This window comes from Crocuta crocuta, unplaced genomic scaffold (genome assembly GCF_008692635.1).
Source record: "Crocuta crocuta isolate KB4526 unplaced genomic scaffold, BGI_CrCroc_1.0 scaffold70, whole genome shotgun sequence".
Lineage (NCBI taxonomy): Eukaryota > Metazoa > Chordata > Mammalia > Carnivora > Hyaenidae > Crocuta > Crocuta crocuta.
Genome location: NW_027528417.1, coordinates 4,303,647 through 4,321,201, shown reverse-complemented (window position 1 = coordinate 4,321,201; position 17,555 = coordinate 4,303,647). Strand labels below are relative to the sequence as shown.

The following is a 17,555-nucleotide window of genomic DNA, read 5'->3' as shown; positions in this document are numbered from 1 at the left end:
TCCGATTTTGAAAGGCCTTCTGTGGGGAAAATGCTGTCCAACAGCACCACGTGTTACAGAGGAATCATTCATGAAAGGAAGAGTTGGTGGTTGTGGCAGGCTTGCCTGTCATCTTATTTTAAGAAATTGCCACAGCCACCCTGGCCTTCAGCGACCTCCACCCTGACCAGTCAGCAGCCGTCAACCACCCTCCACCAGCAGCAAGATTGCAAACTTGCTGAGAGCTCAGATAATGGTTAACTTTTTTTTTAGCAATAAAGTATTTTTTAATTAAGGTGTGTCCTTTTTTACACATAATGCTGGTGCATACTTAGTCGAGCACAGTACAGGGTGAACATGACTTTAATATGCTCTGGGAAATGGAAAAAACCCATTCGACTCACCTTGTTGCATAATTCCCGTTATTGCAGTGGTGTGGGGCAGAATGCACGTATCTGAGCGATACCTGTAGTTTATGTGATTCTTTCCTTTTGTTTACTAATGGTCAAAATAGTGAGGTGGTCTTCTAGTGCCCTCCAGTATTGGCCGCATAGTTTTCATCCGTGCAGATTCTTATATTTAAGCGTATCTAATGCATTTCAAGACGGTGCACTTACTGTCCTTATTAATATTCAAACCGACCTATCTTGACACGACCCTAGGAATCTCTGCTGCATCTTTGCTGTCTGGTTCTCACAAGATGTCGTTTTTCCTGCTCATGCCCTGGAACCAGCCGCTTCTCCAAGAAGCTCTTGTTCTCTGTCAGTGGGGACGAGTATGTGGAAAATGCAGCGTGCGCACTAGTGGCACTTGTTCTTGTTTGAACAAAGCCCTCTAGACTTTTTTCAGTGAATAGGGTTAGGGTTTTAGTTTTAAAGAAAAATATACCATGCGTTGATAGTGATTTTAATTCAGATTCTGGCCTGCAGTCTATCCTACTTCTGTAGGTCTTCCTTCTCCTTCGGTCAAGATTTCTGAAAGCATTTGCATTTCCTTTTTGCAGCGTTGTTTTTGTCCTCCGGGTGTGTCCCCCTGGAGAGAGGTAATCAAATTACTGTACTCGAAAGGCACTTGAGCTCCTCTTCTGTGTGGTTATAATACTAATTCGGTATACATTCAGGTTCACTTATTTTCAGGGAAATTAGTTATTGCTGCAAATGGTATTCAAAATAGTCTGGCTTCTTTCCCTATTCCTTTTAGCCTATTCCTAAGGATTACATTTTTTCCCCCTGATTGTTTCCCCATTGTTGTTATTTTTAACAAACATTTCCAAGTCACTGTGTCTCTTCATAGTCCTCGCTGTATATACACATTGCCCCAACCTGCTTTTTTACTTAACAACATATCATGGAGGCTATTGCATAACAGAATTAGGAGAGTGCTCATTTTTACAGTGTTACAGTACCCTACAGTGTGGATGTACCATAATTTATTGAATCTGTCTCATATTGATGAATATTTGGATGGTTTCTGGTCTCTTACAATGAATAATGTCTGCTTGTTTTGTAATAATTTTGCTAGTGTATCTTAGAGATAGATTTCTAAGTGAGCTATGTTTTAAAGAGCTTTATTGATTTAGCTTATTACGTACTACACAGTTTAGTCATTTGTGAAGTGTGCATTTCATTGGTTCTGGACACTCTTGACACTTCTTGTAAGTTTAATCATATGACCTTTGGCCATTCGTGACTTCACTTACAATGCTTTCAGGGCTCATTCATGTTGTAGCATGTACCAGTCAGTCCTATTTATGGCCAAACTTTTTTTTCCCTGAGGCGGGGGGGAAGGAGAAGAGAGAATCTCAGGCAGGCTCCACACCTAGAGCAGAGCCCAACGTGGGTCTTGATCTCACGAACCATGAGATGGTGACCTGAGCCGAAATCAGGAGTCCAACACTTAACTACCTGAGCCACCCAGGCACCCTGGCCAAATTTTTAACTAAACGCATATGGCGCATTTTCTTTATCTGTTCATCTGTTGAAGGACTTGTGGGCCTTTGTACCTTTCAGCTGTTGTGAACAATGCCGTAGTGAATGTTGGCGCACAAGTACCTGTTTGTGTCCTGCTTTGGGTGTATACCCAGGAACGGAATGAATTGTTAGGTTCTCAGTGTTCAGCACCCTCCACTTGAGCCCTTCCCTTTTTCTCCTGTGCCTCATAGGGGGTTTTCTCCATGCTTTCTTCTCCAGGGGGAGCTGCCCTCCCTCGGCTGTTCTTGCGAGCTTGGTTGTGGGGAGCGGGGGTGTAGTTGGGTTTTCAGGAGCCCTTTGCCCCTGAGTCTTGGGGATGAGGCTTTAGCAGAGACCCTGCCCTCCTCGACATTTGAGCCCAGGGTGAATTTCTGCTTCTCTCTCAGAGGTAGAGTGCTCTGTTTTCTTTTTCTCTTTTCTTAGTAGCAGTGAATTTTTACCTGTGTCGGGCGGTGACAGTATTCGTCTTTCTCTCAGCAGCTCCATACCTTTGTTTCTTATTAAGACAAGGGTACGGGGAAGGAAAAGTCTGCCTCTCCTGCAGAGATGGCTGCTGTCTTCCTCTGAGACCGGTACAAACGAGAGACAGATGCTTCTTCCCATGATGAGTACCCAGTGGAGGTTTGTGGAGAAAGCGTGTCTCCTTTCGTGTCTGTGGCTGGTAGAGCTTGAGCATCTTCACGCCAGCCCGCACCCGGCTGCTGAGCAGGAGTTACACACGGCAGGATGCGCACCCGCCTGCGGTACAGCCTCTCCTGCCTTGCGTCCTCTGCCCCGTGGGCCACAGGTCCCGCCTCCCCGCAGGGGCGTGTCTTTCCTTAAATTTCAGGCTAGTTGACTATCCTGCAACTTCAGCTTTCTGATGGACTCAAGAATAGTTCTAGAGCTGTAGATACTTGGTTTTTTTCTTGTTAAAGTGGAAGTGGTATTTTTTCCAGCGTCTCCGTCCTAGACAAAAGCTGGAATTCCTCTATAATTAAAGGTGCTCTTAATTTTTAACTTTCATTTAGGGAACATTTCAACATTACAGGAGGAAAGTTGCAACTATAATTGGTGGCCTTCTTTACACCCTTTACCTGTGTTACCAGTTATTAACGTTTTGCCTTTATCTCCCTGCATTTGTATACATTAGTATTCGTAGCAGCATTTATTGAACCATTTGAGATTAGAGTGCCCTAACCTCATGACTGTTTACCCCTGAATACTTCAGTCTCCTTATTTTCTTAAAAAAAATCTTGGTAATAGGTATACCTGGGTGGCTTAGTCGGTTAAGCATCAGACTTTGGCTCAGGTCATGATCTCACGGTTCATGCGTTCAAGCCTCACATCCAGCTCTTTGCCAACAGCTCGGAGCCTGGAGCTCGCTCCAGATTCTGTGTCTCCCTCTCTGTGTCCCTCCCCCACTCACATTTTCTCTCTCTCTCTCCTCTCTCTCACAAAAATAAATAAACATTAAAACAATACAAAAAAATAAAATGGATCTTTAAACAAAAACTTGGTAATATATGAAAAGCTTTATATGTCAGTGATTATATATATTAAAGAATGCACTAGTAGTTTGTATTCATTAAAATTTTTTCTGTCTGTAGGTGTCATTAATGGGATTGGAAATTTTAAGTGCCTTTGTGGACAGATTATCAACACGATTTAAGTCCTATGTAGTAATGGGTAAGTTAACTTTATTTCAAAATCATTGTAGGCTTTGACGTACTGGCATGTTTTCTCATGGTCTTTAACAGAATCGGTTCCCTGTGAGTGTAAAAGGTAATTTTATACAACCTAGAGATCTAGTATATAGCATTTTAGTTGGCCTAGACATAGAAGAGTTTAAGCCTATTAAAATAATTGTATTTCCTTTGAGATAAATAAAACCAAAAAAGCAAAAAACATATTAAATATACTGCTAATAGATTTTTACTTCATAACTTAAATGTTTTTACTGTTACTTTTTTTAACATTAAAAATTTATAACGTACAGCGCTACTCTTTAGATTTCTATGGTGAAGGACCAGTTCTATCTTGGCTAGTCTGTTGTAGACCAATATTTTGTAAAATGTAATAAAAATAAGTTACAGCAAAATGAAAGGACCCAATTTTTTATTATTAGATTCAGTAAACCAAATTACTTTGGTCAGATTGTTTTTAAAACTGTGTTTTATAAACACTTCCAAAATACTTTTTTTTTTTTTTTTAAATCACAACTAGTTTGCAGAGCCGCCCCGCTGCCGGCCGTCCTCCGGGCCGCGCTCGCTCCTGTGTGTTTGCGGCACACACAAGACCCTGGTCCTTGCTGCTCCTCTTTGTGCGGCAGTCATGGTCACAGCGCTGGCTCTGAGCTGCTCTCTGCCCTGAGGAGCTGTGATGTGGGTGCGGCTCCTCTTCTGTAGGAATAGAGAAGGGAGGTCTCAGCTGCTTGTGATTTTCTTTTATGCATTAAGTTAGCGCTTCGTATGCGGTTTGTCCCCAGATTCTGCTGGTTTCTTATTTTCATTGTCTGTCCTTTAGGCAGAAGCATCTTAGTAATTTCCCTTCCGTGTCCCCTTTTAGTCAGTGCCTGGTTCCGGTTCATTCTTTGCATGAACGTCTTCCGAAAAGCTGACCCTTCACAGGGTCAGGCTTCTGCTTAAGATCCTATGATTGATGTTGAAAATGCTGCATACGTGTTTTACGTGGGTGTTCGCTTAAAAGATTTTGAGTCATTGTTTAAAATTAGGAAGTTTTATGTAAAAAAATCATATTTGTGGCTCGTCTTGAGCGTTCTTCCACTCCCACAGGTACCTAAGTGCTGGGGAAGTGTTGTCGTAGGCGCTCTTTCTTACTGGTCGTGAGCTGTCTGGTTCCCAGGTCCCTCCCGTCTCCCGGTCCCTTCCAGTCTCAGAGCCTCAGTCACAACAGCGTGCGCTTGGGCTCTGCCCTCGTTAGCGCCGGTTCCGTTTTGGCATTTCCCGGGCCTCCCCGCCTGCGGGCGTTCATGGTCGGGACCGCTGCCCTGTAGCGGCTCCTGTGTCAGTTGTGACAGACAGTATTTTGGACGGCACGGTAATCCCAGGTGTTATGTATCTCGCGTGGTTTCGAACGCAGGGAGAGCTGGACGGAGTCGCCGCACTGACTGCGGACACTGAGGCCATAGGGACAGTGGGGCCGGAATCCCAGGCCGCTGCCTCCCAGGAGCCACCTGCCTTCAGAGCGTCTGTTCTGCCGTCCCGGTGGCGGTCCATTCCCTCGAACCCTGCTCCCTCCTGTTCTTGCGGCTCACTCGCTTGTGCTTCTGCTGTGCTCTGCTTCCTTTTCGCAGTCCTCTCCCTTTTCCACGGTCCTTTCTTTCTCTTTAAAGGATTTACTTCCCATTTCAGTATCTGGGAGCTTTTCAGACCAACCTTACCCTACAATGAATTTTTCTTTATTTTTCTCAAACTATTAAATACTAAATAAATTACATTAAGTTGCTTTTATTATTGAGTGTTTTTCATATGTGTTTTCTGTATATCTGCATAGGTTTATATGTGTAGTTTCTTTTATCTTTTCATCTTCTACTCTTTATGGTTATTTGTGTACATTAATGTTAGTATCAATTTCACTTTGAACCCTAAGTGGTCATCATTTTGTGAAACTCAAACTTGTTATTAATTCAGAGTCAGTGTAGTATAACCAGAAAGTTTCATCACTACTTTGCTAGTGTATATTGCCTACTTGTTACCCATTTATTGGGCTTTATCAACTTCGCATGTGTAAAAGATTATCCTCACATTGTTTCTAATTTGTATGATAGCTCCACAAGATAGGCAGTGTATCTTTGTACTCTTATGTTTTGTTTTGTTTTGTTTTGATTTAGAGAAAGAGAAAGAGAGTGAGCAGGGGAGAGGCAGAGAGAGAAGGAGAGAGGGAATCCCAAGCAGAGCCGGCCCACAGGGCTTGAACCCGTGAACCATGAGGTCATGGCCTGAGCTGAAATCAGGAGTTGGAGGCTTAACCAGCTGAGCCACGCAGGTGCCCCTCTGTGCTCTTGCGGAGGTACAGTGCGGAATGGGGAGGCCACGGTTAGCTTTCTTGTTTTACTGTTTTAGACCTTAGCCAACCCACTTTAGGAGCTCTTCTGTGGAAGGAAGGAATTGAATTAAACTATGTGCTAAAGGTATTTTTTTTAATGTTTATTTTTGAGAGAGAGAGAGAGACAGACAGACAATCCAAAGCAGGCTCCAGGCTCTGGGCTGTCAGCACAGAGCCCGACTCAGGGCTGGAACCCACGAATCATGAGATCATGACCTGAACTGAAGTTGGACGCTTAACTGACTGTGTCACACAGGCGCCCCTGAAGGTTTTTTTTTTTTTTTAAATAATGTAATCTTAGATATATGTAACTTGATATGAATGATATTTTCTTTTGGTACACTTAAGTTATTAACTATCATAGGTATTTTTTTGTCTTTTAATATTAAAAGTAAAGAGGTGTTTAAGAAAATTGAGATGGATGTTCAGTTTTAGACAAAGTTCCAGAAAGAGTATGGGCTCTTTTGATGGAGTTCTTTAATATAAAATATTTAAATTTTCTTTTGTGGCCACAGGGACTGTGGAAAAATAAGTTTTTCAAACAAAAAAATATATCCAATTTACATTTAACAATGATCGCCAGCCCTGGTTTTATGATAACTGAATTCAGTAAAGGATCTCATATCTCCCAAATTTTAAACAGATAGTTTTAACCCAAAATGGAATTACAGAAAGAGTATTAGAGTAATTGGGCTACCTGCTTATCACTCTTCCATCTTGTAAAAGGGTTGTGTCTCACACAGTGCTCAGAGAATAAGATCTACTCCCCGCTGTGCTTTACACTTCTTGATGTTTCACTGTTCACGTCCCAGTCCGTGCAGCAAGTTCTTCCATCTACAGGATGAAAAGCTCTGTTTAGGAGTCCCTTAATTACCTTTTGAATATTCATCATGTGGAATGATAATTAAATGGTCATTATAATACATACAGATCTTTAGGGTGGACTGTTGACTCTTCCAGATGCTCATTATGGGCTTAGCACAAGTCTTTTTTTTTTTTTTAACTTCACTTCCCCTGTTTGACCTGCCGCTACTTGTGTGAGGTAGAGGCCTGCACTCCTCCTCATTTTATAGACAAGGAAGCTTTCAAGTTCAGGGAAGTTTACGGTCTTACATAATTAACAACTGGTAAAACTAGGAATAGAATCTTGTTCTGTTTCACACCAAGAGAGTATGTGTCAAAAAGGAATTCTAATGCAAAAAACGTATGGATTTTTTTTAATAGCTATAGTAAAAAGTTTATGTAACGTCAAGTTGTTTTTGCTGCTTATATTTTATAAAAGTTTAGTTTTTCTGTATTGGAAGGAGCCCTGGTTTGGGCCAACATTTTAATATTTCTTTTTGGAGTTAAATTCTACCTCTCAAAAATGCAGTAGAGTTTTTTTTTATACTATTGTTGTGTGATTGTCAACACACACACACACACACACACACACGTCAATTACAAGTAAATGGAAGTAGTTGTGACTGGGGCCTAATTGTGTGGTTATTTAAATCCTGGTTTCAGCTTGCTATTTGTGTGACTTTGGGCAAGATACTTCATCCTTTGGGGCTATCTCTATCAAATGAGCCTTCTCTCTTTGATTGGGTTGTTATGAGGTTAACATGAGAGAATTCATTGCTTGGTACATAATGATACCTGTATTAAGTGTTTCTTACTATCTTCCGCCTCTGAAGCTATCAGAACCAGAGTCCCACAACAGCCAGTCCTACAAATGTTGGTGATTTTCTCTAATGTTAACAGTATATCTAAGCAGGATGAGAAGTATTTATTTATGTTGTCCCAGCTGACAGGCCCTTCAGTTGCCTCATGATCAGGCTTACGCTTTTATGGCAAGAACTTTGTTTTCTTATACTAAGCTTAGGTTTTTGGATAAACTTCTCACAGTGGGCTTCTCACTATAGTCTAATTTTCTTCCAAAAATGATGTAATTTCTTTTTTCCTTAAGTGTTGTTGTTCATTATTATTAAATCTGTCCAGTTGTTATATTGTAGACAATGTTATGTTGTAGAGTATATTTGCGTCAAAGTATATAAACGCTTAATTGTAATCGTCTCTAAGTAAATGAGAGGAAACCCCTTTCTCTATCTTATTTCTTCTTCCTTCCTTTCTGTAAAGCAGGCCTCAGCCTTCACTGCGTCAGGGAAAGCAAGGCTGGGGCTGTTGTGTCAGAAGAGAAAAAAGTTCACTTCTTTGCCGTCCAGCCTGCAGGATGACGCTGGTGGCGCAGGGGTGGGCGGTGACACACGGAATGCTCACTTCGGGCCCCACTCTAAGCTGTTTAAATGCGTTCTCTTTTTAAGTTTCAGTCCTTTTTTGAGGTGAGCACCGCTGCCAGCCTTTATGGGCTGAGGAGGTAAAGACAAAAGGAGATGTGGCCTCACACCTTGTAACCCCACCCGAGGGGCAGTGGTGATTTAAGTGATTACAAAAGAAAATTTTGAACTATGAGAGGTTTTTGCCCTATGAGCCAACGTTAGAACCTGTACCCTCTTGATTCCGCCCTCACCTCCCTTTCCCTTCACCCCCTTTTCATGAAAACTCTCCAAAAACAGACTGTCCCCTGCCTCTCTTGCTGCGTCGCATGGAGCAGTGCCACAGCCTCGGACATGGTAGAGAAAAACCGTAAGGCCAGGGGCCCGGCTTTCATGTGTGTCAGTAGAACAGTATGTCCTACGGCCATGAAAGTGCGTATCAGACACGTGATCGTAAGCCAGCACCTGCCCGTGCCCGGGTCAGGACCCAGAACTCTGCTGTCTTAGATGCTTCCTCTCTGCATTTCCTATGATGCCTCCCCGCCTCTCCCGGAGGTTACCGCCGACAGGGCTTTCTGGTGACCGTCCCGTGCAGGTCCATAGAGCTCGACTAGCCACACAGCTCTCTACACAGGATCATGTTTAGTCTTGCCTGTTTTTTGAACATGATCATAAGTGCATATCATGCCATAAGTATGCGTTTGAACCTTCCTTCTCTGTTATTTTTTATTGGACTCACGAGTAAAGAGAATAATTTGCTTACCTGATAACTTTTCGTTTATGGAACGAGCTGTTTTGTAATTTTGTAAAACATAGCTTATAATGGAGATGAATCGTAAATAAGTACTCTCTTCCCTCTGCCTTTCTCTAGTTATTGCAGCTTTAATAGACAGAATGGGAGATGCCAAAGACAAGGTTCGAGATGAAGCTCAGACTCTGATGTTGAAGCTCATGGACCAAGTAGCACCACCTATGGTAGGCCTACACTTTACATTTTAGGTTTTGCTCATCAGCGATGAAATATCAGTATAAACAGATGGTAATCACAGCACATCATTGAAGCCTCCAGGGGCACGAAGCTGAAATCTGAAACAGTGAATTACTGTTAATGCTTTAAAGAAGTTGAAATTTAAGATAAAATATCAATATTTAACTGCTTGGTTTTTTTCCCCTTTTTCCTATTTTCTACTCTTTGACGTTTTTTACATAGCTGACTCAGATTCTGTTCATTGGACAATATGCTGAATATATTACTCTTCAGTTTTTCTTACCTGCAGATTATATGGTGTTCAGTGACAAAGCTCATTGTGAGAACTACTGAGTATAGTATTAATTTCTGCAGCTTTCACAGTGACAAGAACAAAATTTTTATTTGAACAGGTGGTTACTAATTATATAAGGCATATTCTATGACACTGATTTGTGTGTTACAAATACAGTAAAAGAAATTAGCCCTTAGGGAGGTGTTTCGAAAGGAGAGTGAAGATAAATTGACACGTAGGGGCACCTGGGTGGCTCAGTCGGTTAAGAGTCCAACTTTGGCTCAGGTCATGATCTCACGGTTCGTGGGTTTGAGCCCCATGTTGGGCCCTGTGCTGACAGCCAGCTCAGAGCCTGGAGCCTGCTTCTCATTCTGTGTCTCCCTCTCTCTCTGCTCCTTCCCCGCTCTCTCTGTCTCCCTTTCAAAAATGAATAAATGTTAAAAAATTTTTAAAAAAGATAAATTGATACGTAAACAAAGATTTATAGAATATCTCATGTTAAGTAGGAAAAAAATCAGAAATTTACAATATCTGCAATGGTATTATGTGTTATCTCTTAGAATAGAGTTTTAAAAATATATATTACATATGTTTTAGAAAAAATCCAAAGAGTGTTCAATTGTAAAACTAAACTGCCCAGATATTTTACACCTTGGAATGAAGTCTTTGCTAATAGTTTGGTGGGTATCCTTCAGCACTTGCTTAGTGGTTCAAATTTTAACTCATTTTTGATGTGTTATCATTATAAACATTACTACAAGGAACATCCTTGTACATGTGTCCTTGGACAGAAATATAAGTATTTATGTAGAATAGTGTTCCTGAGGTGGTGTTGCTGCATCAGGTTGTTCACCTTTAAGATTTTCTGGGTAAACTTCCAGGTTGCTTCCAGAAAGTTTGGCAGAAAGAGAGTAACATTAGTAGAGCTGAATATAGAGTCCAGGAAGAGAAGGGTGTGTGTGTGTGGATTTAATAAATGGGAAGGACGGTGTTTCTAACTGCAGAGAAAGGACTGATTGAGTCAATTGGCTTTATGTTTGGAAAAATAAAGTTGGGTTCCTTCTTAACACTATATTCATATAATTGGGATTATTTGTATAGGTTTATGTATGGTTTTTGCAAAAGAAAATTATAGTAGGTAGCAATAAAATGATTTACCCAAATAATGTTTCTGTATTTGGATCCAGTGCTGAAGGAGAAAAGCCTGAATTATAAAATGCTGAAAAAGCCTGTTCCATGTGACAATCTATAGTGGTTGCTAGGCAACATTAGACCTTTTAAATGCTCACTGGACTGTTGGGCTTATAATGGTAGCATTGTTGTCGAAGGTTTCTAAAGCTTAGAAAGAATTCTATGTCCGTGGAGATTGTAAGGTTTTTCTGAGAATAATTGAAATCTAAAGTGAAAGATATTAAATAAAAACCAAAAACTGTGATTAAGATATTAAAAAATGGGTGAGAGCAACACAAGCACAAATTTGGCTTAGAAACCCTTACAGAGAGGTAAAGTCTGATGGGAAGATTCAGTTATCAGGAAGGTTGTGATAAGGTTGGAAATAGATTAAAGATTATAACATGAGTAATTTAATTTTTTATTCTGCTTGTTTACTTCTCTTTCAAATAGTACATTTGGGAACAGTCGACCTCCGGTTTTAAGCACAAGAATTTTCGATCTCGAGAAGGCATGTGTTTATGTCTTATTGAAACCTTAAACGTGTAAGTTTTATGATTATTGAAAATAGTCAACTTACTTGTTTTTCATTTTGCTGAAAAGAAAAAACAATATCCATTTCATAAAGCTCAAGGAAAGCTATGGAAATAACAAATTTTAAATTAGTTATTAATTAATCTCTGGTATGAGAGTTTTTATTTGATCTGATATTTTTAGCTGTTAAGTTTTTATGTGTATGCTGACTTAAAACAATTAGTGATAAGAAGTGTTTCTCTTTTTTTCTTGAATAAGTAACAGTTGCTACCCAGAATAGATGGTCGTATAACAGGAATGCTGCTATAACTTAGGATCTGCTTCTGTTCTGGACCCAGTTTGGCATTGTTTTTACTCAGTGGTGTTTCAGATATTGTAGCTATTTCCCCCACCTAGGTTTTCTAGACCAGTGTGGATGGTTACCAAAATCATAGTCTGAGCAAGATTTGGCCAGGTGGCTAGACAGCGAATTGGATAGCAGCAGGTAGAGCTCTGATAGCATAGAAGCCACACAGCTCAGAGCTCCAGTCTGAAAAAGTTGTAAACCAGGGCTTTTGTTCTTTCTTAATTATTTGCTCAAGTTCTATGCAACAAGATAGGTGATCTATTGTAGCTTTCAACTTTTCCTGTAGTGTTACTTCCTTTATTCTAACTATACCTTCATTTATTTTCTTTCACTCCTCTGTGGTCCTTTCTGCCACCTAGAGCTTGTAAGTGCATTCAGTCTGCACACTTCTGTGGGTTTTGGCTCTCCTGTCATTTGCTTTCAACCCATGACCTCATCAAAATATTAATAAACATAAATAAATATTTTCTTGGAATGTAAATTTATTTGAGACCCAGTATCTAAAAATATCACTATTTTAATGACAAAGCTCAAATTTTCATGAGCGATGGATAGGTTGCCAGGTTTAAGAGTGCCGTTGGTTGAAGATTTTGTTCTCTTGGATCATGTGTTGACAGTTTTCATTGTGGGTCATGATTATTCAATTTTGCATATTTCACATCGTTTAGAACTAGTTTTTGCTTGTGTCTCATATCCTTCATGTTCTGATGATGTGTACCATGCTCTCCACCATATTTGTCTTATTGCTATAAACCAGAAGAAAGTGTATTTTGTTTACTGTTTGACTAAAACCAAATTCTCTTTATTTTTGTTTCAAATTATACTTAGTTTTGGGGCTCGGCCGCTAGTCCTCAGCAAGTTGGTACCACATTTGTGTATCCTATTTGGAGATTCCAACAGCCAGGTAAAATTTTATTTACCTTCAAGCATTGACTGATTTTTTTGTGGCCACCTCTTCTTTTTTAGGCCTCTTACTCCGTTTTTAAAAAAGAAGAGGGAGGGTGGAGGGGATTATGAAATTAAGATTTCACCTCATTTCTCTTTTAAAATCCACCAATTACTTTCTGAGAACACATGATAGTCACTTAGGTTGCTTAAGATGGTCACTCGCTTGACTGGTTGGAAGGATATATGGTACTAAAAGGACAGCTCTTGGTTTGAAAGATGGAGTGACAGAGACCCTGCCTTCCTTTGCTTTCATAGTCCTGCATGTTAACTGTGAGGACAGGTGGGCAGCTCTCTTTCTTCATTCCTGACAGTGGTCATAACCCTGTTTAACAGAGGGCTGTGTGCCAGCGGCACATCCCTCGTAGGAGGGTTGCCTGAGCTGCGTGTGCTCGGCATAATGCGGGGGCCCTTTGGGAGCGTGGTCATCCTGGTGGTGTTGGGTCTTGTCTGTACCCTTGTGGGCACAGCTTGGGCATTTGCAATAACCCTGGGTGAAGTCTTCCTGCTATCAGGCCTAGCTCTACCTCTAGACATCTGTAGAGTTTTACTACTTTTTCATTTGCTCTTTGACAACGAGCTGGACAAGGAACCTATGGCCATCTTCCAAATTCCTGTGTCGAGGCCACAGTTTTTTCTTTTAATTGTAGTAAAATACAGCATAAAATTTACCATTCCAGTCATTTTTTATTAATGTTTACTTATTTCTGAGAGAGAGAGAGAGAGTGAGAGCATGAGCAGGGGAGGGGCAGAGAGAGGGAGACACAGAATCTGAAGTAGGCTCCAGGCTCTGAGCCGTGAGATCACAACCTGAACCGCAGTCTGAGCCACCCAGGCCTCCCTTTCCAAGCATTTTTTTTTTTTTTTTAATTTCTAGGAGAGAGAGAGAGAGACAGCGTGAGCAGGGGAGGGTCAGAGAGAGAGGGAGATACAGACTCTGAAATTGGCTCCAGGCTCTGAGCTGGCAGTCAGCACAGAGCCCGACGCGGGGCTCGAACCCACGAACCACGAGATCATGACCTAAGTGAAAGTCGGACGCTTAACCAACTAAGCCACCCAGGCACCCCATCTTTCCAAGCATTTTTAAGCGTGTGGTTCATTGGCATTCAGTGCACTGTTGTGCAGCCGTCACCGCAGTCAGTTTCCAGGATTTTTATCTTCCCAAACTGAAACCTGCACCTGTTAAGCCAAAACTCCCTCTGGCTGCTGGCGACCACATGTTCCCTTTTCTGCGTAAGGGAAGCATTGTAAGAATTGTTACGCGCTACGTACTTTGTGAAAGTGGAGCCATCCAATCTGTCCCTTTGCATTTAGCATGGTTTACTTAGCGTAATGTCTCCCAGGGTCTTCCGTGTTGTCGTTTGTCCGAATTGCCTCCTGTCCTTTTTAAGGCTGTATGATATTCCGTTGTGTGTGTTTACCACGTTCTGTTTACACGCGCATCCATAGGTGGACATTTGGGTTGTTTCCATCTTTTGACTATTCTGAATAATGATGCTGTGCACACTGGTGTTGAGTTCGGACCACATTCTTGAAGCACAGTTTTATTCCAGGAAAGTATATTAACCACAATAATGATTTGTAATCATACAATTATTGGCAACTTTTATGCAGTCTTATTACAAATAGAAGATTTTTTTAAAAGCCACATTAATAACTTTTATTTCTATGTTTTTCAGATTTCTACAAAACCTTTTACAAGGTTTCTCTAGAGGTTTCTCGGCAGATCCTCTTGGTTTTTGTTAATGACTTGCCAAAATCCCTCAGGGGTTTAGAAGCATTAAAACCACTGAGAGCTTCAAGTCGGTGTGCTAGTGTAATGTTGCCTTGAGATGAAGTCTTTTATTATGTCTCATCTAAGTTTATTTTTTTTGCTTTCTGAATTCTGTGGCAGGTGAGAGATGCTGCAGTGTTGGCTATGGTGGAGATCTACAGGCATGTGGGGGAGAGAGTGAGGGCGGACCTGTGGAAGAGAGGAATCCCCCCTGCGAGGTAAGTCTTGCTGAGTTTGTTTGCTCATATGCTGTTTTAAAAGTTTTAATTTCATGTGTTTCTTTTCAATAGGTTCAATTTTCTTACATTTTTAAAAATTCTAAAGATACAAAAAGATACATAGGTTATCACTGTTTAAAAAGGTTTTGAGGGGTGCCTGGTGGCTCCTCCCATTAAGCTTCTGACTTCAGCTAAGATCAGGGTCTCATGGTCTGCTGTCAGCACAGAGTCTGCTTCCCATCCTGTCTCCCTCTCTCTCTCTGCCCCCCCCCACCCCTGTCTTTCTCAAAAATAAACAATTAAAAAATAAAAATTAAATAAAAAGGTTTTGAGATGTTATAATTTTTTTGGACACTGATTATATACTTCTATATTATTTAATATGTAATTAAATACCACTTTCAGGGAAAACTGTTTTATACCAGGCAGTAATAATCATTACAGTATTTGGAAGATTCTTGAGCAAGAATATAGTAAAAACATTAATCCATTCATTAAGTAAATTGTTTTTAGTGCTTTCTGTTAAAATATACTGGACAAGATACTGGATAACAGAAAGCTATAGAAGAAAAAGTCACTATTCTTTTTTTTTTTTTTTAATGTTTTGTTTATATCTGAATGAGAGAGAGAGAGAGTGTGTGAGCAGGGGAGGGTCAGAGAGAGAGGGAGACACAGAATCTGAAGCAGGCTCCAGGCCCTGAGGTGTCAGCACAGAGCCTGACGCGGGGCTCAAACCCACGAACTGTGTGATCATGACCTGAGCTGAATCAGACACTTAACTGACTGAGCCACCCAGGCGCTTGTCTTATTTATTTTTAAAATTTATTTTCAATGTTTATTTTTTATTTTTGAGAGAGAGAGAGATTGCATACAAGCAAGGGAGGAGTAGAGAGAGAGGGAGACACAGAATCTGAAGCAGGCTCCAGGCCCTGAGGTGTCAGCACAGAGCCCGACGCGGGGCTCGAACCCATGAACCGTGAGATCATGACCTGAGCAGAAGTTGGATGCTTAACTGATTGAGTAGTGATCCAGGCACCCCTAGTCACTAATCTTAAAGTATAGTCAAATAAAAAGAAAATTAAGAATATCTGAGTTTAGTAGCATCAATCAGATCAGTAAAAATCCCATTGATAAGCTTCTCCTATATCAGAACAATTTTTTCAAAGGTATTTTTTTTTCTTTAGTACTTTTCAGAGTTTCTGTTTTTCTTAAAGATATTATTTCAGGGGTGCCTGGGTGGCTAAGTTGGTTAGGGATCCAACTTCGGCTCAGGTCATGATCTCATGGTTCTGTAAGGTCAAGCCCCACTGCACTGACAGTGTAGAACTTGCTTGCGATTCCCTCTCACCCTCTCTTTCTGCCTTTCTCTCTCTCTCTCTCTCTCTCTCAAAATAAATAAACTTAAAAAATAGGTTTAAAAAAGATATTATTCCAATTAAATTTTTTTGTAATCAAATTTTAGTCCTCATTTTAAGGGAACCTTGAAAGGTCTTTTTTTTTTTTTTAACTTTTTATTATGGAAAATTTCAAACATGCTAAAGCAGACAGTAGTATAATGAGCCTTCGTGTACCCATTATGCAACTCCAACAATTAACAACTCATGGCCAGTTTCATATGTTACACTCTTACCTACTTACTTTTGTCCTGTATTATTTTGAAGCATACCCAAGCCATGATGTTTCATCTGTAATTATTCAATATGTTTCTAAATTGAAAAAGAGGTTTTTTTCAATCACAACCATAATACCATCATCACAAGTTAAATTTGTTTTGCAGATAATTCTGTAAGTCAAATATCCAGTCAGCATTCACATTTCCAGTTATTTCAAAAAACCCAGAAAACAAATTTCCAGTTGCTTTATAAACATAAGTATATATCTATATTTTTGTTTATATCAGTATTCAGTTGAAGTCCAACAATTAGCTGATATGTTCTTACAAGTCTTTCTAAATCTTTATATACCTCCAACACTTTTTCCCCTTGTGTTTATTTATTCAATAAGCCAGGCAGTTTATCTCGTAAAGTTTCCTATATTCTGAATATTGCTGATCTTTTCCTGTGGTTGTGGTTTATTGTGCTCTTCTGTCCTCATTCCCCATAACTTGGTAGTTGGATCTGGAGGCTTGATAGATTTTTGGTGATGTGGGGGGGTGGTGTTGGGAGGGTGTGGGGTGGTATCACGAAAGGCCAGACCACTTGAGAGGTGGTAATACATTCTTTTATCATAACTCTCAACGTATGTGGCTGTGTCTCCTACCATGTAGTTTTTTGTTTCCAGTACCAGTTATTTTTTTGGTAATAAGATTGTCTATGAAATATGCATTATTTTGTGTATTTACTCATTTTCTACTTCCAGAGCTAACAATTTCATTTGAGTAGTCTACATCATTTTATGTGAATGAAAGAATTGATGTTAATGTAATATAATTATGTGTATGAGTATGTGCATGGATGTATGTATATATATTACATCATGTATTTTTTAAAATTTAGGGACACCTGGGTGGCTCAGTCGGTTAAGTGCCTGACTTCAGCTCAGGTCCTGATCTTGAGGTTCTTGGCTTCAGGCCCCATGTTGGGCTCTGTTGACAGCTCAGAGCCTGGAGCCTGCTTCAGATTTTGTGTCTCCCTCTCTGCCCCTCCCTTGCTCATGCTCTGTCTGTCTCTCTCTCTTTCAAAAATAAAACATTAAAAAAATTAAAAATTTATATTGAAGTTACTTTTTACTAAATAATTTTACAATTTTATGCAAGTATGACATCGTACAGAAAGATATGTAACTCATAAGTATGGAGCTGTATAAATTATCACAAAGTGAATATACTCATGTATCCACCACACAGGTGGCAAAGGGGAACATTATAATCAGCCAGAAGCCTTCCCAAATCCTTTTTAATTCTTGCCTTTTCTGTCCTTCCCAGAAGTAACCATCATCCTCATTTTTATCACCATAGTTTAATTTTGCCTGTTTTTGAATTTTATATAAATGGAATCATATAGTATCTGCTCTTTTGTGTCTGCCTTCTTTCAGTTAACTTTTTTTAAAAATCATT

The 17,555-nt window shown here is 40.1% G+C and overlaps 1 protein-coding gene and 1 long non-coding RNA gene across 12 annotated transcripts in view; one reads left to right on the top strand and one right to left on the bottom strand.

The window, feature by feature from the left end:
* Positions 1–955: 955 nt before the first annotated feature.
* Positions 956–10,716, bottom strand: LOC144223549 (uncharacterized). The gene is made up of 4 exons (XR_013332732.1): positions 10,672–10,716; positions 9,015–9,337; positions 6,694–6,830; positions 956–1,011 (listed from the first exon to the last, which is right to left on the bottom strand). It is a non-coding gene; the product is annotated as an uncharacterized LOC144223549 (long non-coding RNA).
* CLASP2 (cytoplasmic linker associated protein 2) overlaps positions 3,544–17,555 on the top strand; it is a 166,886-nt gene continuing 152,874 nt past the window's right edge. For 6 of the 11 annotated variants that reach the window (XM_077754285.1, XM_077754289.1, XM_077754291.1 and 3 more), the window contains exons 1-5: positions 3,544–3,617; positions 9,123–9,226; positions 11,137–11,228; positions 12,392–12,467; positions 14,403–14,500. In XM_077754285.1, coding sequence (XP_077610411.1) covers positions 3,548–3,617; positions 9,123–9,226; positions 11,137–11,228; positions 12,392–12,467; positions 14,403–14,500 — 440 coding nt within the window. In that variant the 5' untranslated portion in view covers positions 3,544–3,547. The remainder of the gene's footprint in view (positions 3,618–9,122; positions 9,227–11,136; positions 11,229–12,391; positions 12,468–14,402; positions 14,501–17,555) is intronic. The other 5 variants (XM_077754297.1, XM_077754294.1, XM_077754296.1 and 2 more) reach the window with 1 other exon arrangement.